The following is a 21,458-nucleotide window of genomic DNA, read 5'->3' on the forward strand; positions in this document are numbered from 1 at the left end:
GAGTCACTTTAATTATTTTATCCAAACTTAGCAAATTTAATGGGATATCCCCTATATAACTGGTTAGAACCCATCAAGTTTAAACATTTCTCTAATTGCTTGGTTTATACACAGTCATCAAACTTCCAATATCAATATACAAAGTAATAAATTATGAGTAGACTACAGATGTTTTGAGTAAGCATCCTAAATTTTAAAAAATATACAGTTAACTTAATAAAAATCACTTTGGGACTTTTTTTTTTTTTTTACTCAAACAGTCAAAATTTATATTTGAGGATTAAAAAGTAAAGTTTCCAGCATTATGTGAACTTGATTCATCTACATATGAATCAAGCTTTAGAAAAGCTACTAGTGAAATCATAGTATGTATTTTTACATAGTATTTATAACAAATGTGTATATATAAATATACATTTATATATATATGTACATTGTATACACACACACGCACACACACACACATAAATACGTAGTATGTATTTTCTTCACTTTGCAAGCAGAACTTACTATCTAGTTTTATGGAAATTGCCAGCATTGGATGACTGCTACCGTGCCCAGCAAATTCACATCCTCTACTGTAAAGTAGAATGGAGACTCGTTTGCATCTTATGTGTGTAATTCAACTCACCCTATACTGTGGACATTTTGTAGTTTTAGTGAATAGTGTAGCGTCTCTGAAACTACAAGTCACAGAAAAGGTCTCCTTCCTCCTTCAGTCCACTCATGTAGCCGTTTGTCCCAGAACCCTGCTGTCCTATCTCCAGAGCCATGCCAGTGACAAGAGGCAAGACTGCAGAGAGGTGGAAAGAGCCAGAGATAATTCTTCATACATGGCGCACATTCCTTCTAAATATTTTTTCTCACTGCAATTAATTACGTCTGGATCATTAATCATGTACTGTGAGGACTTATGGTTCAGAGTCTGACTTCAGTTGTTAGTGTCTCTACCTCAGGCCCTCTCTAAGCAGTTGGCTGGCCTCTTCAGTGTAGCAGTGAAGAAAAGCATTTTCTTGCAGAGGATATAAATAGGCATCCTCCATGGTGGGTCCATGTGGGTGGTAATATTAGCAGAAGTTGACATTTCAGATTCCCTATAGTAATAGAGGTCTGGCTCTCTCCCACACAAAACAGATATTAGACACATGCACATTATACTTATCTTTTATTTCTAATAGGTGAGGTGTTATTTCAGTATGGTTTTAATTTGCCCTTCTCTAACAACTAATGTAATCATGTTGAACATTTTTTTGCGTGCTTGTCAACCGTATGTTTTCTTTGATGAATCCCCAATTTTTAATTTAATTTTTTTTTTTTTTTTTTTTTTTTTTTGCGAGTGTGCATGCATTAGCTGGGGGCAGGGGCAGAGGGAGAGAATCTTAAGCAGGCTCCACACCCAGCATGGAACCCCACCCCAGGGCTTGATCTCTCTCGAACCTGAGGTCATCACTTGAGTAGAAATCAAGAGTTGGGTGCTTAACCAACTGAGCCACCTGAGTGCCCCCCATACATACCCAATTTTTAATTGAGTTGCCTGTTGTTCTCGAGTCTAGAAAGACCATAATAAATTATTTACACCTTCTTTATCAGAGATATGTTTTGTAAATATTCTCTGGGTCTATAGTTTGTCTTTTCATTCTGTTAACAACGTGCTTCAAAGAGCAGGAGTTTTTCATTTTGATGAAGTCCAACTGGTGAATTTGTTTTTATGGCTCATGCTTTTGGTGCTGTATCTAAGAGATCTTTGCCGAACCCAAGGTCAGAATTCTTTGTTTTCTTCTAGAAGTTTTATAGTTTTAGATTTTCACATTTAGATCTTTGATCCATTTCTAGTTAATTTCTTATATCTAGAGCTATGTATAGCTTAAAGTCCCATTTTTTGATGTATGAATATCTGGGTGTTCTAGTACTATTTATTGAAAAAACTTTCTTCACGGAATTTCCTTAGCACTCTTGTTACAAATCAATTGTATATGTATCTGTGGTCTATTTTTGGATTCTCTAGTCTGTTCCATTGATCTGTTTTCCTGTCTTAATGCCAAAGGTGTGCTGCTCTGATAAGCTTTATCGTAAGTTTGTCATGTCATATCAAGGACTGGTAGTTCTCCAGCTTTGTTTTTTTTTTTTTTCCCCTCCAATTCTTTTGACTATTCTAAGTTCTTTGCTGTCTCCTTTGAATTTTGAAATCAGTTTGTAGCTTTCTTTAAAAAACACTCAGTGTTATTTTGACTGTGATTTCATTGTATCTGTAGATCAATTTGGGAATTGATCAACAGTATTGGGTCTTTTGACCCATGAGTATATTATATCCCTCCCTTTATTTAGGTCTTTCTTCATTCCTCCTAACAAGTTTTTGCATTTTTTGGTCTGATCTGTCATTGAGTATTTCATATTTTTGGTCCTATTCTAGATGGTATCATTTTGTTCTAACTTTTTAAATTAGATTGCCAGTATATTGAAATACAGATGACTTTTCAATATTGATCTTGTATCCTGCAGTATTGCTAAACTTACTACTTGTGGTACTATTTTGTAGATCATTTTTCCATAAACAATATTGTTGTGTAAAAATACACTTTGTTTTTCATTTCTAAGCAGATTTTAAAACCATTTCTTTTTGCCTTATTGTACTACTAAAACCTCCAATACAGTGTTGAAAAGATGTAGTGAAAATGGGCATCCTTGTCTTTTTCTCAATCTTTTGGGAAAAACATCCAGTCTTTTTCTTCAACATTAAGTATAATATTAGCTGTATAAGGTTTTTTGAAGATCCTTGTATCAAGTTGATAAAGTTCCTTCTGCTCATTTTTATTTATTTGGGCTGTGATATTTACTATTTTTTGTGGTATCTCGGGTTTAATTTACAATACTTTTTCTATTTCTAAAAGGTGGGAGCCATTGATTTGAGAAAAATCTATTTTTTTCTAAACTAAGTATTGGTACTATAAATACCCATTTGCTAGTCATTGTGTTAGTAGCATCCCACAAATTTTTACCTTCATCCTTTTGAAAATACTAAGTTTTATTTTTATTTTTTTTCCTTTGACCTTAGGTTATTAAGCATGTGTTATTTAGTTTCCACATATTTTAGGGTTTTTCAGAGTTGTGTTATTAATTTCTAATTGAAGTCTGTTACAATTAGAGAATATACTTAGAGAACTTTGATCCTTTTAAAATTTACTGAGGCTTAGTTTATCACCCACAATATGGTCCATCTGGTGAATGTTCCACATGCATTTCTAAAGACTGTTTTTCTCCATTGTTTAATAGGGTGTTTCAGAAAAGTCAAAGAGTTTACATTATTGATCAGATCTCACATATATTTATTGGTTATCTACTTTTTTAAATCAGTTTTTGATAAATTGTTATTAATCTCTGGGTGTACTTTTGTATTTGCTCTATCATTGTTTTGCTTTTTGTATCTTGAAGATCTGTTGCTAGGTGCCTAAATATTAATGATCTCCATATCCTTTTTCCTGATTGATTTGTCATTATGAAACGACTTTCCTTATCCCTTGTAATATACTTTGGTTTAAAATCTATTTTAGCCATCCCTGGGGCGCCTGGGTGGTTCAGTGAGTTAAAGCCTCTGCCTTCGGCTTGGGTCATGATCCCAGAGTCCTGGGATCGAGTCCCGCATGGGGCTCTCTGCTCAGCGGGGAGCCTGCTTCCCCTTCCCCTTCTGCCTGCCTCTCTGCCTACTTGTGATCTCTGTCTGTCAAATAAACAAATAAACTCTTTAAAAAAATAAAATAAAATAAAGTCTATTTTAGCCATCCCAGATTTCTTTAAACAAGTGTTAGCATATTATCTTTTTCCATCCTTTAATTTATTTCTTTACTTTTAAAATATGTGTATTTAAGCAGCATATATTGGGTTTCTATTTCTTATTCAATCTGGCAATCTTTTAATCATTATTATAATTTATTGGTATGGTTAAGTTTAGATCTGTCATTTAGCTATTTGTTCTGTCTTTCCTGTCCTTTATTCCCCCTCTTTTTTTTCTTTAGACTAGTTGAATATTTTTATGGCTCTGTTTTTTTCTTTGTTGACTTATTATCAATAACTTACTCTAGGTGTTGTTTTAACTCATCACAGCCTAACTTTAAGTGATATTATTAGACTATATGAGTCTAAAAAACTTACAATGATGTATTTCCATTTCTTGTTGAAGGTGAGTCCTTTCAACAACATCTAATTGTTTCTGACCTACAATACATGTCCAGTTAATGTTGGGAAGATGAGTGAGCCAATGAATCTCTTGAACTTTGCCTGATTCAGTTTCATTTCTCCTGAGCAAAATTGGGGTAGACTCTAGCACAACTCCCTTTGTTTGAATGCCTGAGCTTCCTTACCAAGTGATAAACTGAAACAGTTGAAGGATAATAATCTGGTTTAGACCCTACAGCCAGAGTGAGGTTCTAGTAAGTTCAACCCTTCTCTTTTAATACATAGAGGAAGCAGTTTAGAACTTCCTCAAGTTGCTGCATTAAGAAAAGAAGTTCCTGTGCATTTTGGAGCGCTTCAAAGCTGCTTAAGAATATTCACCTTCATGGTCTTTAGCACTCCTACACAAAAGCTAAGTACTTATGTTCCCTACTATTTATTACCTGTAGTGTTTGAGTAAAAAACAAATTGTTTTAAGTAAAAGGTATAAGATTCAGATGGTTGAGCATCTGAAACTCAGAAGTTTAAAACCTGCTTCCAGAAGAACTTGATTCTGGTATTGGCTCTGTTAAAATAGCCATGAGAACAAATGGAGAAGTCACGGAACTTCTCAGTCTCTGCCCTGACCTTTGTTCCCTACTACCCTCTGTCTTACCTTACCGTATATTAAGTTATGTATCAAATATATTTAAGGATGCAGCTGGAGTTACTGAAGTTTAGACATAGTCTGTAACTTATTCTTCCCATCCTTCCATTATATGTTCTGGATTAACAGAGATAAAATTGAGTGGGCTCTAAAAATTCTTACAGTACTTCAATCAATAGATAGATAAATACATACATGTGTATTCTTACAGTATTTAATAACCCAAGCAAGAACAAAGCTACGTTAGTTATTATAATGTTTGTAAAATAATTAAGGGAATAATTTGTTGGATTGAAGAAGGGGGATATAGCGTTGGAAGTGTCTCATTTAACTTCAGTGTCCAGTTATTTACATAACAACAGTAATGCCTATCTTTTAAGGGTGATGTGAGAATTAATTTAAATTTCACAAAGCATTTTGAGGCATTCAGTTGAAAGATTCTTTATAAATGCCAGGCATTATTATAACCAGGCTAGTAAAAAGGAATGCGATAAAGCTACTCATGCAGTATCCTCTAATAGAAACTGTATTGGTAAGGAAATATAAAGGTTACTGCTATTCATAATTTATGGTGGAGGGGAATAGATCAAGAATAATAATGATGCTTTTCTGTCTAGATAATTCTTAAAAAACACAGATGAGCTGTGATGGAATATATTGCTCCATCCAAGGAGAGGTAGGAAATCGACACCTTACAAGCAATAAAAGTGATGTATGAAGATGAATAAAGGCCACTATCTTTAATTGAGCCATAAAAAATATAGTGACAGCCTTGACTATGTCTTTCAAAATCTTCAAGAAAGACGTTGTAATAAAAGAAATAATCGTTGATCATTTAGGTATAAGAAACTTTAAATTTGTTGGAAATACATGCATGGTGATTTTCATCACCATGAAACCAAAATAATCAGCCTCATTATTAATCATTTAAAAAATTTATAAGGAAAGTTAAAACTTTAGCAAAATAAAGATTCAAAAGATTTTATCTAAGCAGAATGGTTATGGGTATGAGAGAAATAATCACACACAAAAACCTCTTGTTAATCAGACAAAGCTACTGATAGAAGTCTGTATTTAAAAGTATCTTTGAATCACATACTTGGCAGAAGAAATTTAAAAGGTAAATTTAGGGGTTTTTTAAAATCAAATCTCCACATTTCATGTTCTTTTATGATCAAATCTCAGCCTTTATTTTCTGTATCCATTTCCTATTGTGACTGTGACAAATTACCAAAAACAAGACAAATTTATTTTCTTACATTTGTGGAGGTCAGAAGTCCAAAAGGAATCTCAGTAAGCTGAAATCAAGATGTTGGCAGAGTGGAGTTCCTTTCCAGAGGATCTAAGGGAGAATGAAATTTATTTTTACCTTTTTAGCTTTTATTTTTTTAAAAAGATTTTATTTATTTATTTGACAGACAGAGATCACAAGAAGGCAGAGAGGCAGACAGAGAGAGAGAGAGGGAAGCAGGCTCGCTGCTGAGCCAAGAGCTGGATGTGGGGCTCCATCCCAGGACCCTGGGGATCATGACCTGAGCCGAAGGAGAGGCTTTACCCACTGAGCCACCCAGGCTCCCCTTACCTTTTTAGCTTTTAGAGACTCCTTGTATTCCTTGGTTCATGGCCCCTTTCCATGTCCAAAGCCATCATTGGCCAACTGAGCGTTTCTCACAACTCATGGCTCTCACACCCACTCTTCTACCTTCCTCCTCCCTAATAACTCTGGTCATTGTATTGGGTCCACCTGGATATCCTAGGATTATCTTCCTATTTTAAGGTTGGCTAATTAGCGATCTGCATTCCACCAGCTACCCCAATTTTCTTTTGCCATTTAAGGTAATCTATTCATAGTTTCCGGAGATTAGGTATGTAGAGACATCTTTGGGAAACTTACTCTACCTATCACAGTAATTTTTGGAAAGATGGGAGTTTTAATAAATTTTTATAGACTGGCCACATGTAATTGGCATGCAAAATCTGGCCTACAAAATTATTACTACCATCATTTTCTGTTATCAAATTTGGTAAGCCTTTTTCTCTTTTCACCTCAGTGAAATATCAATTTTAGGTTTGCATTTTTATTTCTAACTTCTCTGAGCATCTATCTATCCAGTCAGCCAACCAACAAATACTTGATAAGTGTCTACTCTAGGATATGAAGAGGAGTCATGGTGAAAAAGGCTTAATTGAAGATGCTGACTTACATTAACCTAGAAGCCACGAATGAGATACTTGAAGACAGAATAGCTCCTGGCTTCAGGGAGCATAGTCTCCTAAATGCATTCTAAGAGCATCATAAAATGGTCCATTATGAAATAGAGATGTCAGCAAAGTTTTAGGAATAAATTATTCACTTTGGTTTTTCTTTTCCGTACGCTCTCCGCAGCCACCATCATGCAAATAACAAGGTTTTTAATCTCTATCTTTTAACAAGTTAATGTCAGGAGAAAGTACTGAATCTAGATAATATTTTTTTCTTTTACTGTTTTATTTGAAAAGGGCTATATAGTTAAATTTTTTTAAAAAGTACTATATAGAAGGAAGGAGTTGAATGGTACTCTGTCAAACCAACTGCACATTAGGTAAGGATTTGGGAGTTTGGTTCAGTTCCGTATTATAAATTCCAGGATTCTTTCCAACTTTGAAAATAAAGGAAACTGGATTTAGCCTACGGACAATGAAGTTGACGGAAGACTTAATGCTAATCTTTCGGTACACAAAAGAGCATTGTGTTAGTTAGAGTGAGCAGGTGTTCTTTGTTTCAACTAAGTGGGACAGGAAGCCCTGATATTAAATCGAAGGGGAAATAATTTAGACAAAGCAGCCTCAGGTGTATTAAAACACTGGAAATTGTTACTAAGGATGTAGATTTCTCTCAGAAAAATCTTTTGATTTATCTTCTCACACTTAAAATACAGAGGCTCTGATATTGGGGAAAATATATCTTAGTTATTAACATGTGCTAAATACAAATTTATTGAAATCAAGTAAATTCAGTTAGTCTGTCTCTCAAGGTCATAGCTCTCAGGAAGGCACTTGGTACTTGAAAAGTTCACGTTTAAACCTTAGCTAAAGTATAAAAGCTTAGTCATTGCCAATCTTAGCTAAAGTGTAAAGTCTCCAGCATTTGAAGGAAGAAGATAAAAAAAAAGTCAGCTGAACCCAGAAAGTCAAGGTCTGAACCCCAAAAGTCAAGGTCTGTCATAGAGATAGCTCTACTTATCTGAGATGTTCCTTTACATGTGCCCTTAAAGAACTCTGTGTCTCAAGGACATCTCTGATTGTCAGCAAAAAGGATTTTAATCACAAATTGAAACAGGATTCTAGCTAATAGCATTTTTACTCTCTGTTTTAAGGATGTATTTTTAAGTCCAGTTCATCTCTCAGTTGGATGCTAGGACACCTCCCCACTCTTCTGCTCCTGGATGTATACAGCCGGGTGACACGGGATTATTCTCCATTCAGGGGTATAAAAATTTTATTGTCATTCCCTGGCTGAAAAGCATCTTTTAATTATTTGTTATGGGATAACCTATAAACTCCTTAGCAAAACACGCTCCTCCACAGCCTATCCCCAGTCTTCCTTTCTGCTGTCATCTGTCAGTACCACTTCCTATCTCCTTACCCTCTGCACCCTCTCTGGCTTTCTTGCCCCTACCTTTGCGAACAGTGCTCTTCTAGGCAAAGTGATCTTGCCAAACTTGCCCTATCTTGATCACCTAAGAGTTAAAGGAAGTGCTTTCCTCTTCCTCAGATAGATTTTTGTTCTTATAACTATCACAGTCTGGCCTCACATAACTTGCTGAGATCTTGAGTGGTTTCTCTGTTAAATCAAGCAATACCCTTTCCGTGTATACCGTGCTTACTTTCTCTTTTGCCATTTGGTACTGTTGGCCATTTCCTTCTCCCTGAAACACTGTCTACCTTGAACACAGCACATCACATTCTGCTTTTTCTGCCTCTTTGGCCTCTAGTCTCAATTATAGAGTTCTCTGCCTAATTCTCAAAAGTTAGTGTTTCACATTCTTTTCTGAAAAGTATTGTTGACTATATTCCCTATGCTGTACTTTTTATTTCTGGCACTTATTTTATAACTGGAGGTTTGTACCTCTTAATCCCCATCACTTTTTTGGTCTGTATCCCTATCCACCACCCCTTGGCAACCACCAGTTCTCTGTATTTGAGGGTCTGGTTTTTTCTGTTCTTTGTTCATTTTTTTTTTTAGATTCCACATGTAAGTGAAGTCATAAGGAATTTATCTTCCTCTAACTTATTTCATTAAACATAATTGCTTTTAGGTGCACCCATGTTGTTTGAATGGCAAGCTCTTGTTCTTTTTTATGACTGAGTAATATTCCATTATGTATTTATATTGCATCTTTCTCTATCATCTGTTGATGGACCCTGGGGTTGCTTTCATATCCTGGTTATTGTAAATAATGCAGCGAGAAATACAGGGATAAGTATATCTTCTTGGATTAGTGTTTTTGTTTTCTTTGGATAAATACCCAGTAGTGGAATTACTAGATCATATGATAGTTCTATTTTTCTTTTTTTATGAAGAACTGCCAGTCTTCTTTTCCACAGTGGTTGTACCTGTTTACATTCACAGTGCATGAAGGTTCCCTTTTCTCCACCTCCTTAGCAACACTTACGTTGTATCTTTTTGAGCTTAGTTATTCGGGCAGGTGTGAGGTGATATCTCATTGTGGTTTTGATTTGCATTTCCCTCATAATTAGTGATGTTGAGGATCTTTTCATCTGTCTGTTGGTGTTCTTATATGTTGAGGAGATAGAGAATTGATGTGGCAGAAGATCTGATGAGCATTTGTATTGATTGAAGTCCTTATGGGGGCAAGCAATAGTAGCTGACTGGGGGTAGGTTCTGGGAACAAAAAAAAAAAAGATCTGGCCAATTAAGCTTGGGGAAGGGCTTGAGAACTAAAGATAGTAGTTAAGAATATTAGCATAGCTTTGTGTGCCTTTATCTAGAGGGCCACTCTTTTTTTTTTTTTTTTAAGATTTTATTTATTTATTTATTTGACAGACAGAGATCACAAGTAGGCAGAGAGGCAGGCAGAGGAGAGAGAGGAGGAAGCAGGCTCCCTGCCAAGCAGAGAGCCCAATCTGAGGCTCGATCCCAGGGCCCTGAGATCATGACCTGAGCTGAAGGCAGAGGCTTAACCCACTGAGCCACCCAGGTGCCCCTAGAGGGCCACTCTTAAGGTGACTCAGTGCCAACAGCCTCATTTCTTTGCCTCAACTTCTTCCCCATGTCTTGCCTTGTAATTCTTACGTGTTCTTTGAGACTCCCAAATGGAATAATTTCCCTATGCATTTTGTCCTAATTTCTTCCAGAATTGGTGGTTGTACCCATCTTTGAGCTAGAATTGTATCAAGTATGTATCTCTATCTTAAGACTAAAATGCAAGTATTGTGGCCACATACATTTTTTCTTCCTCTAGGCAAACAAATATTTATAGAAAAGGGCAATGAATTTCTTGCCTAGCCCCAGGGCTTATCTGGCTCCCCTAGTTCTGGATTTTTCCTCCCTTAGTTTTTACATTTTTCAGACCTTTATTGAAATCACTTGGAAATTTAGAAGGCCTTAAATATATAGGTCACAACGTTAAAATAATGTGAAATGTGCACAAATGCACATGGCTTGAACTTTAATATTTTAATAGAAGAACAGTATAGGGGTGTCAGCTTGTGTTCAGATCCCATGAACCTCATATTACTCTAAACATTATGTATGTATAATACACACACACACACACACATATATATAACACTTCATTCTTAAGGGGGTATTTTTGTATATTAAATTTGACAGAATTTTAAACAAAGCCTAAAAAAAAGTTGTGTTTTTCATTACACCTCAGCAAAGATGGCAAGTAATGTTGACATTTTATTATGAAGAAGATAGGTTGGTTTTATATCTAAGGTTAAAAAAAAAAAAAAGATAAAGAATCATAAAATGTGTCCTGCTAAGTGACAAGACATTTAAAATGTTAGTGACAAAAATAAACTAGAAGAAGCAGAAATATGTACAGAAAGTTCAGAGAAATGAATAGCAAAGAATAGGCAACTTTGCTAAATAATAGAAGAAGCTAAATATTTTGCACAGAGCTATAATTAATTTAGATGTAAACCTGGAACATAGCAGTATCCTTAGTTAATTTTTATATCTGTTAAATATTTTAATTCCTGTGCCAAGTTCTAGTCAAGTACAACTGCCATTCTTAAAATTTTTAAGCACTTAGCTGTGAAAAAAGACCTATGATGCCAAACTCTGTTAATATACTACTTAGGTTACTACTAAATGCTGCAACAAACATTTCACTTGTTCAAAAGAGTAACACCTGCCTAACAGTTCCCATTGGGTGTTCCTGATAGATGGGGTAGATTTCCTCCATTTGGTGATTCAGGGCTGTAGTTTCTTCCATTTTATTTTATGGCTCTCATTTCTAAGCATAGGAGTTCTCTGCATTTGGCTAGCAGATGAGCAAAAAGGGATGAAGACATACCTATATCTTCATTATTTTTGCCCAAAGTGGCGCTTACCACTTCTCTTCATGTTCCATTGGCTAGAACTGTCATGTATCCCTACTTAGATGTAAGAGGAGCTAGAAAATACAATCTCTGCCTTACTGACTGATTCTAGCAACAGCTCTATGCTAGTGAAAGCACGAATCCCAGTAAACAGAAGACCAGCTCTAGTTTGCCCCTGTAGCCAAATATGAGAATAGTTGTGTTACCCTTCCTCCTATACATAGAACACATTCACTTCAACTCAAGGGAATCCACCGGAAGTCTCCTCCAGGCCAGAATCCAGCATCTCCAATAGGTCCAGCCCTGGCTCTTTCTACAGCCTAGTGACCTATGAACTAAAATTCATGTTAACTACTTACTACTCCACCTGCCCTCCCCACCCTGCCCTAGCAGCAATCCACTCTACAGCAGTGGAACAGACTACAACCAAGTAGCCCATTTGGGGAAAAGGGGGGAAAAAGAAAGGTAAAATGGAAAATACCTAGGAATAATTGTCCAGGGACAAGACTGAAATCCTGTCCTGGCAGTGTTCAGGATCTCTTGATTAGACCCTTGTTCTACTTCTGAAAAAGAACTCCTTTGTCCTTTATTTCTCCTGGCCCTTTGGCCTCTACTCATTGGGAGCTGCGGCTTATCTGTTACCATCTGTGGCACCATCATGTGGATGACCATTACCACTTCACAGATGTGCGATTTGGGGACCTGGAACCCTGTTTACAGTCATTGTTAAGACTAAGTTCAGGGTTTATCCATCAGTACAGTTCTTTTAGAAACAATGTATTTCATAGGTATGGACCTCCATTTGTTACATGCCTCAGTGTTTGTCTGGAGAAGCAGACAATTCCAATACTAGGTCTTTCAAAAGGAGGAAATGTAACCCAGGGGATCAGCTTCACATGTGATAGAACAGAGCCACTAAAGAACTGACAGTGCAGAAACCCAGAGACTGACAGAATCAGAAAACCTTGGCCCATCGCAGGGATAGAAGGGCAGCAAGAGGAAGTAAGATCATCAGAGTATCTGAGCTCTTCGCTCTGGTAAGAACAAACTCTGAGCTCCCTGAGGGATCTGAACCATCCGTAGTTTTCATCTTGGAGTGTCCCACATAATGGGCCTTCAAAGATTTAAATGAACAGAGATAAGCAGTAAATCCTTCCACTGACTTCACTTAGAAGTACCCATTAGGAAATTGAAATGCGGCAGGAATGATGATATTCAATAGTGAGATGATCCTTCGTTTGTGGATCAGAAGCTATTACTTGTTTTGGGACCTTATTCGGTAACCTGCCATCAGCATTTAAAGAATGAGAAAATTGTCCAATGTCTTCATTTAAGTATTCTCATCTGTATAAGACTTGGAGTTTGGAACAGTACCAATTTTGTGTAAACATAGAAGAATTAAAAAAGGATAAAGTCTGTAGGTGGTTCATGCCAAAATAAATTTGGTGGGGGGTGGGGGAAGTGGTAGGGAGAACAAGAAAAAGCTTCTCAGAATTGCTAGGGAAATGGCAGCTCTAGCTTCAGAGGGAGGATATACAGCTCTTCACCTTTGTTTTTTCATTATTTTATTTTATTTATTTATTTATTTATTTTTTTTGGCATCATCCTCTAAGTTGATAATGACATTGTTTTGTCTACTGGTGTGAGCCAAAAATTATCACTTGTTTTTAACTGTCATTTAAGAAAGAATCTATAAAATATTCCATTGGCTATTTTAGCTGTCACAAGGGATTAATTCTATAATAACACTTTTTAAAATATCACAAATGCCATTTTATCTATTACTGGATGTGCCTTTATATGCTTAAGTGTATAGACATGCTGGATTCAACTCAGCTGTGGCTTTTAGGATAGGCTTGAGGAAAGGCTCAAAATAGCAGTTGCATTTAACAAGTTGGAAGTTGAGAATAGTTTAAGAAGCTTTTATGACTGCTGTCTTTCCTAGAGAGAGAAGGAGCTTTGCTTCAAAATTTCTCTGTGACTAGTTCCACTTATACATGGAAATGAAGACTTTTGTTTTTTGGCAAAGCGTGCCGAACTCAGTTGCCGTGTTTTGTTTTTCAGAATATTTTAGCATACCTGAGCATGTTTATAATTCTTTTATTTACACAGAAATTTCAAGTTTGTTTACTTTTCACACTGCTATAAAATAAGAGCAGCTTAAAATACACACCGCCTTTCATATCTTTATCCTTCAGAATATAGTCCTCCCACTTAAAAATATCAAGGCTTGGATACAGGCCATGTCTAAATAATGTTATGACTGACTAAAGAGGGGAAATACATCATTTTATGTACCGACAAACCTCAGGGATGCTGTGAATTTAGTTCCAGAGTTCTGCAATAAAATGGATATCCTGAAAAAGTGAGTCAAATGATTTTTTTTGGTTTCTCATTGCATCTAAAAGTTATATTTACACTATACTGTAATCTTCTATGTGTGTGATAACATTGTCTTTAAAAAGTACATAACCTTCATTAAAAAATACTTACTGCTAAAAATGCTAACCAACATCTGAGCTTTCAGGAAATTGTCATCTTTTCGCTGGTGGAGGATCTTGCCGTGATGTCGATGGTTACTGACTGACCAGGGTGGCGCTTCCTGAAGGTTCGGTCGGCCATGGTACCTTCTTAAATTAAGACCGCACAAAGTTTGCCGTTATCGATCGGCTATTCCTTTAACGAATGATTTCCCTAGCCTGGGATGCTGTCATTTGCTAGCATTTTACAAACGGTAGAACTTCCTTCAGAATTAGTTTCAGTCCTCTCAGACCCTGCCACTGCTTTACAACTAAGTCTGTGTAATAGTCTAAATCCTTGTTGTGAATTCAGTCTCCACAGCATCTTCAGCAGGAGGAATTGCCATCTCAAACCACTTCCATCACTCGCCCACAAGAAGTACCTCCTTACCTGCTAATGGGTTACCAGGAGACTGCAGCCATTTGTTGTGTCACTTGAACACAACAAGTAAAAACAAAGATCAAGAGCTGTATCATCACCCCTGAAGCTAGAGCTGCCATTTCCCTAGCAATTCTGGGAAGCTTTTTCTTGTTCTCCCTACCACACCCTTTTTCCCTCCAAATTTATTTTGGCATGAGTGACCTACAGACTTTATCCCTTTTTAACTCTTTCTTCTATGTTTACACAAAAATTGGTACTGTTCCAAACTCCAAAAGTCTTATACAGATGAGAATACTTAAATGAAGACATTGGACAATTTTCTCATTCTTTAAATGCTGATGACAGGTTACTGAATAAAGTCCCAAAACAAGTAATAGCATCTGATCCACAAACTAAGGATCATCTCACTATTGAATATCATCATTCCTGCCACATTTTAGTTTCCTAATGGGTACTTCTAAGTGAAGTCAGTGGAAGGATTTACCGTGGCAGGGTAATTAATTGGTCTAAGTTCAATATTGTTGTATCTCAAGGAACAATTGCTCAGTAACATCTTTAGGTTCTACATCTGGTTCTCTTGCTGTTTGCACCACATCTGCAGTACTTCCTCCACTGAAGTCTTGAAATCTCCCAACATCATCCAGGAGAATTGGAATCAGCTGCTTCCAGATTCCTGCTACCGTGGATACTTTGACTTCCCATGAATCATAAATGTTCTTAATGGCATCTACAATGGTGAATCCTTTCCAAAAGCTTTTCTCTTTGCCTTGCCCCAATCCATCAGAGTCATCATTCTCTATGGCAGCTTTAGCCTTACAAAATGTGCTTCCTGCATTAGACTTTAAAGTGAAAATCACTCCTCGATCCATGGGCTGCAGGACGGTTGCTGTGTTAGCAAGGATGGAAAGGACACTAATCTCATTGTCCATCTCCATTAGAGCTCTTGGGTGACCAGGTGCATTGCCACTAAGCAGTAAACTTTCCAAAAGGAATCTTTTTTCTGAGCAGTAGGTCTCAACAGTGAACTTAAAATAGCCAGCAATCCGTGTTGTAAACAGATGTGCTGTTATCAAGGCTTTGTTATTCCAGGTATAGAGCTCAAGCAGAGCAGATTTAGTATCATTCTTGGAATTTTTGGAAGGGTAGGTATTTTTGGAAGGGTAGGTAAATGAGCTTTAGCTTCAATTTAAAGTCAGCAGCTACATCAGCCCCTAATAAGAGGGAGTTCACCTGTCCCTTTGATGCTTTAAAGCCAGTAATTGACTTCTCCTCTCTAGCTATGAAAGTCCAAGATGACCTCTTCTTCCAACATAAGACTGTTTAGTATCCATTGAAAATGTGTTGTTTAGTGTTGCCACTTCTATTACTTAGATCTTCAAATAACTTGTTGGGGCTTCTACATCAGCACTAACTGCTTCACCTTGTACTTCTATGTTATGGAGACGACTTCTTTCCTTAACCCCCCGTGAAACAACTCTGCTACCTTCAGACTTTCGTTCTGTAGCTTCTTTGCCTCTCTTAGCCATCAGAGAATTGAAGAAAGTTAGGGTCTTGCTCTGGATTAGGCTCTGGCTTTGGGGAATGCTGTGGCTTATTTGATCTTCTTTCCCAACCAGTAAAACTTTCTCTATATTAGCAATAAAGCTGTTTTGTTTTTTAATCACTTATGCATGCCCTAGAGTACACTTTTAATTTCCTTCAAGAACTTTTCCTTGATGATGATAACTTAGCCCAAGAGACCTAGCCTTCAGCCTGTCTTGGCTTCTGACATGCTTTCCTCACTAAGCCTAGTGATTTCTAGTTTTTTATTTAAAGTGAGACGTGTGACTCCTCCTTTAACTTGAACACTCAGAGGCTGTTGTAAGGTTATTACCTTAATTTCAATATTGTTTTGTCTCAGGGAACAGGGAGACTCAAGAAGAGGGAGGGATACAGCGTAATAATCAATTGGTAAAGCAGTCAGAAAGCACATTTATAAACACACATTGAAGTTTGCTGTCCTACCAGTACATGATTAGTGAAGCCCCAAAACAATTAGAGTAGTAACATCATAGTTTTTCACTGGTCACAGATCACTATAACAAATTGAATAATAACGTTAAAATTTGGGGTGCCTGGGTGGCTCAGAGGGTTAAGCCTCTGCCTTCGGCTCAGGTCATGGTCCCAGGGTCCTGGGATCAAGCCCCACACTGGGCTCTCTACTCAGCTGGGAGCGTGCTTCCCCAACCCCCCCACTTGTATCTCTGCCTGCTTGTGATCTCTCTCTCTCTCTCTCTGTGTCAAATAAATAAATAAAATCTTTAAAAAAAAAAAAAAAAGTAAAAATTTGAAACATTTTGAGAATTACCAAAAGGTGACAGAGACGCAAGGTAAGCAGATGCTGTTGGTGAAACGGCACCAGGAGGCCTACTCAGGCAGGGTCCCACAGTCCTTCAATATGTAAAATGCAGGCTCTGTGAAGAACAATGAAGTGACGTGTAGTAAGATGATGTATGCTTGTCTATGGCATGTAATATCTGAAGAGTAAGCTTTTCTTCTGTGTTGGCTTTGTGAAGCTGTAGAGTCAAGTCGAGTTATGAAATAATCATTTGGTAATTTGGAAGTTTTGCTAAAAATAATTACTTTGTTTCTGTCCTAATATTATCTTCATGGTTTTGAAAACATGTCATCAGGGGAAAAAAATCCTTTGGTATTGATCTAAGGCAGAAAATGTGCTAGGATATCAGTCTTCTCCATCACTAATTGAGTTGATTTCCTTTCATACTGTTTTACAATGAAAATATTAAAACAGGAGTTCTATTTTTGCTGCCTAAAATAATTGGTTTTACTTTTTTAAACATGCTATCTATCATTTCAGAAAATATTTCTTTCTGAACTTTTGTCCCGAGGAGTTTAGAATAGCTTGAAATTATAGGTGTCTAACAAGTATTTCACAACTGTCTATTCAACTGTAGCCTCTGCGCTCTTACCTCATTATGAAATGACACAGGAAGAAAACTCATTACGTGATAATATGAAAACACATAGTTGTCAAAAAGATAAATGAGTCTGTATTGAAAACCCATCTGTTGTGGTGGGAGTCAAATGGTTTAGACACATCTGGGCACGATACCTTCTTTTTAAACAGGAAAACATAGAAAAGATTTCCGTTCCGATCATTAGACACTAGATTGTGCACTTAATTTTTTTTTTTTTTTTTTTTTTTTTTGGTCTCTTACAGGTGATATTATACCCAACTTCTAATAGCTCCAAGTCAGCGGAGTTTCACCGTATGATAGTTCCAAAAAATAGCCAGGACTCTGACTTAAAAATCAAATTAGCAGTGCGAATGGATAAACCAGCACATATGAAACATAGTGGGTAAGTGTGGACTTGACATCTTTTTCTCCTGAATTACTGAGTTTAATTTCAATGTATCCCTTTTGTCCATTTACTGACAGAGCCAGTATATCATGGAATTTTCCCCCAAAATGACATTTATGGGACAACTTACTATTTTAAACTCCCAGACAGCTTTATATCTAAACACATGGGTATTTAGTTAAAATAACGGTGTCCATGCTAACATAATGTCGGTCATCGATCCCAGTGGGATTCTACCCCATTTATATCGATGAAGAGTCGTGATAGCTGGAAAGCTCTAAAAGATATTTTCCAAAATATAATGATGGTTGAAACAAGCATAGCATTCAGGTCTCCGGAAATGGTTACACTTACATATTAAAGCTAAAATGTCATTCAGATCTAACTCAGGAGGCTCTGAAAAGTTTTCTCAGGGAGGATTGTAGTGTCCATGCAATGTGTGAGTGGAAAGCCACATCGACAACGGAGGAGCCGACGCTGAGGGGGAAGCCGGACCACAGGGCCTGTCGGCGGGGAACTACCATGGGCGGGGGTCAGCCCTCATCTCACCCAGGGCTCTTGTTCCCTTGTAGTTGGTGACGTAACAAGTCTGAACTCTTCAAGACAATAAAATGAGTTTGGTTTTTTAAAAAAAGAAAAAAACAAAAACCCTGGGTCTTTCTCAGATTAATGCTGTAGGACTCACTGCAGTCAAACCCCCGCACAGGGCTGTGAGGAACGTGACCTTTTTTCACAGTGGAGAGAAGCACGTCTGAAGTGGTTCCCTCTGAGATTCGCAGCCACCCCAAGAGCCTAAGAAAGTCCATTCCCTTACGGAGACGTGTCGTCTGCCGGCTTCGGAGCCGAATCACCAGCCCTGTGGCAGAGTGAACAGATCAGTCAATAAGATAAGGCTTTTTTGGATGACTAGCGGGGCCTAATGACCACATTGCTTCCTTGGTTTGCATGGGCAACGTAAGCCGAGTCAGAACAAGGTTCACTGACGGAAGAACAGCTCAGGGGGACTGTTTGAAAGAAAACCGTAATTTGGGTAGCAGATTACTCGGTGCAGTAATGCAGACTAAAGGCCAACATGAGTCAGCTCATAATGCAGACGGAGTTCTGGGATTTAATGTTTAGAGTTCTTCTCATTACTCCGTCTTCCTGCTCACCACGGATTTTTTTAGCAGGCACGGATTGAGCACTTACTGTGTTCCTCCCAGAACAAACCTCAGTGGTAGACCCTCTCGGGCCTAAAGGAAGCGGCTAGTCAGGGATTCAGGCTTGTATACAAATAATTATGATAGTGAACAGTAAGTGCTGTAAGAGAGGAATGGGAGCTGGTGGAAAAACACCTGATTTTAGCTGCAGTTAGTCATGAAAATCTCACAACACACCTGACTTTTGAGATAAAATTTGAAGTATGAATTCAAGTAGACAAGGAAGAGGAAGGGCACCCCAGTCATGGGACATAGCACATTCACAGGCAAGAAAGAGCTCTGGAAAGAATTTTCAGGTCAATGAAAACAAGTTGGGTGCAGCTGGCCTAGAGGGGTTTGAGAATCGAAAGTTAGAATACTACTACTCTAAAGTGCTTAGAAACTAGTAGAGTCTAGACTTGGGCATAAAGGAACATAAATTCCAGGCACTCAGTTATTTTGCTACTGTTTTTATATCCATCTCTTTTGATGAAGGGCACCTTAAGACATTGGAACCTGTGTATTATAATCCCAACACAGTCCTTAATTTGCAAATGGCCTGTACCCTGGTGAATACCCCAGGAGCCTTCAGAGTATCCCAAGGCCCAAGATTAAACATGAGGTTAGGCCCATGACAAGTTCTACAGCCTTTCACATCTGTGGAAATCCCTGCTCTTCTCTTTGGCAACTCCTTCCTATAGAATGTTCCAGGGCAGGTGGGTCCATCCATCCCCCTGCTAAGACTTTATTTTTGGGTGGTTTTTCCCTTTTTAAAAAACTTTTTAAAGAATCCTTTGCACTGAAGGAGAGCAGGTTTAGATCTTAACTCTAAGCCCTTGACTAAGTCAGGAACCTCAAGGTAGGTCTGGAGTTAACTTCTATCTAAGACTAGACAGTGACGGGGATCACTAAGGAGAATATATCATAGCCTCTCAATTTAATATGGAAAGCCCAAGAACTCACCTTGGATTCAGATCAGGAATGCTTTAGATCCAGCCACATGAATTAGTATCTGCCATTCCTAAAAGATACCAACAGGCAATTCTAGACCTTCGGGTATCTTTTTAGTTTATAGTATGTAAAAGGAAGGAATTCTAGAACTGAAAATACCTGTGGTGCTATTCTGCTGGTTGGTATTTTATGTGGCTTAATTAAGAATATCATATTCTATAATAGCAATTCTGTAAAAACTAATTTAATATCTGTTTTGGACATAATAATAATGACGATGATCAACCAGAATTAAAGGTTTCCAAACTGTGATGGTGGTGTTTCCCTATGGCAGCTACAGGTGCTTTAGCACAAACAGCTGTTTGGGTTCCTTAGAGCTTGTGGGAACACATAAATATTTTAAATATCACCCCTGTGCATATGGGCAAACATGATTTGACCTCTATCATAACTGTATCCATCTTTTTTCTGCAGTGTTTCATAAATGGATTTTACTGAATTTAATTACATTTAAGAAGAGAAAGTCCACTAACCTTTTTCTTCCAAGTACTCTATCGTATGCCAAAGCGATAATAGAATATGAGTAGTAGATTAATAGTGTTTAGTTTGGGGGCTGGATTGTGTTTTGTCAATAATTCATCCTATAATGAATAATTAACAGATGAATAATGAATAATTGAAAAAGAGGCAAGTCAAGTTAAAAAAAGATTAATTTATCTTTAAAATATGGCAAACCCCTCTTTTAGATAGACTTGTCAAGTGGATTAAACAGTAAATTGGGCAGGTTATGGATTTTTATCTTCAAAGCACTTTTGGGAACCAGACTTTGAAATCCTCTGGGTCTTTAATTTAAAAAGCCTGTTGGGGCACCTGGATGGCTCAGTGGGTTAAAGCCTCTGTCTCTGCTCAGGGTCCTGGGATCGAGCCCCACATCGGGCTCTCTGCTCAGCAGGGAGCCTGCTTCCTCCTCTCTCTCTGCCTGCCTCTCTGCCTACTTGTGATCTCTGTCTGTCAAATAAATAAATAAAATCTTAAAAAAAAAAAAAAAAGCCTGTTGGATGTTCTAGGAATATGGCATCTCTTATGTGAACTATTATAACATGTAAATGAATATTTATCACATATATATAGCACCTGTGTGGGCCCTAAATATATATATTTTTTAAGATTTTGTTTATTTATTTGACAGAGACATTGCAAGTAGGCAGAGAGGCAGCGAGAGAGAAGGGGGGAAGCAGGCTCCCCACTGAGCAGGAAGCCAAATGTGGGACTCGATCCCAAGACCCCAAGATCATGACCTGAGCCGAAGGCAGATGCTTAACCCACAGAGCAACCCAGACGCCCCACCCTCAATATATTTTATCAGTGTTTATTTTTTGTGCCCCCAACCACCCTGTGAGTTTTTAAGGCTTATTTAAATCCCAGTGCCCCGTGCAGTATGCAGTCAAGGATAGGTATTAATGTAATAATGATGATAAAAATAGTAGTATGCTCTTTAGAGTTTTAAGGAAAAAATAGCAGTAAGTTGCATTCCTAAGTTGAAATGCAAAGGGTTCTAAACACAAATTAGAGTATAAATTTAGATGTAAATTTAATCTATATTAATTATATATTGATATATTATTAATAATTAATAATTATTAATGATTTATATTAATAAGATATAAATTTATATATATAAATAGAGTATAAATTTA

At 37.3% G+C, this 21,458-nt stretch overlaps 1 protein-coding gene across 10 annotated transcripts in view; it reads left to right on the top strand.

Moving 5' to 3' along the window:
• The window catches only part of CADPS2 (calcium dependent secretion activator 2), a 528,014-nt gene that overhangs the window by 279,254 nt on the left and 227,302 nt on the right, over positions 1-21,458 (top strand). For all 10 annotated transcript variants that reach the window (XM_059396493.1, XM_059396490.1, XM_059396492.1 and 7 more), the window contains one exon: positions 17,490-17,629. In XM_059396493.1, coding sequence (XP_059252476.1) covers positions 17,490-17,629 — 140 coding nt within the window. The remainder of the gene's footprint in view (positions 1-17,489; positions 17,630-21,458) is intronic.

This window comes from Mustela nigripes, chromosome 4 (assembly GCF_022355385.1).
Source record: "Mustela nigripes isolate SB6536 chromosome 4, MUSNIG.SB6536, whole genome shotgun sequence".
In the NCBI taxonomy this organism is placed as follows: Eukaryota; Metazoa; Chordata; class Mammalia; order Carnivora; family Mustelidae; genus Mustela; species Mustela nigripes.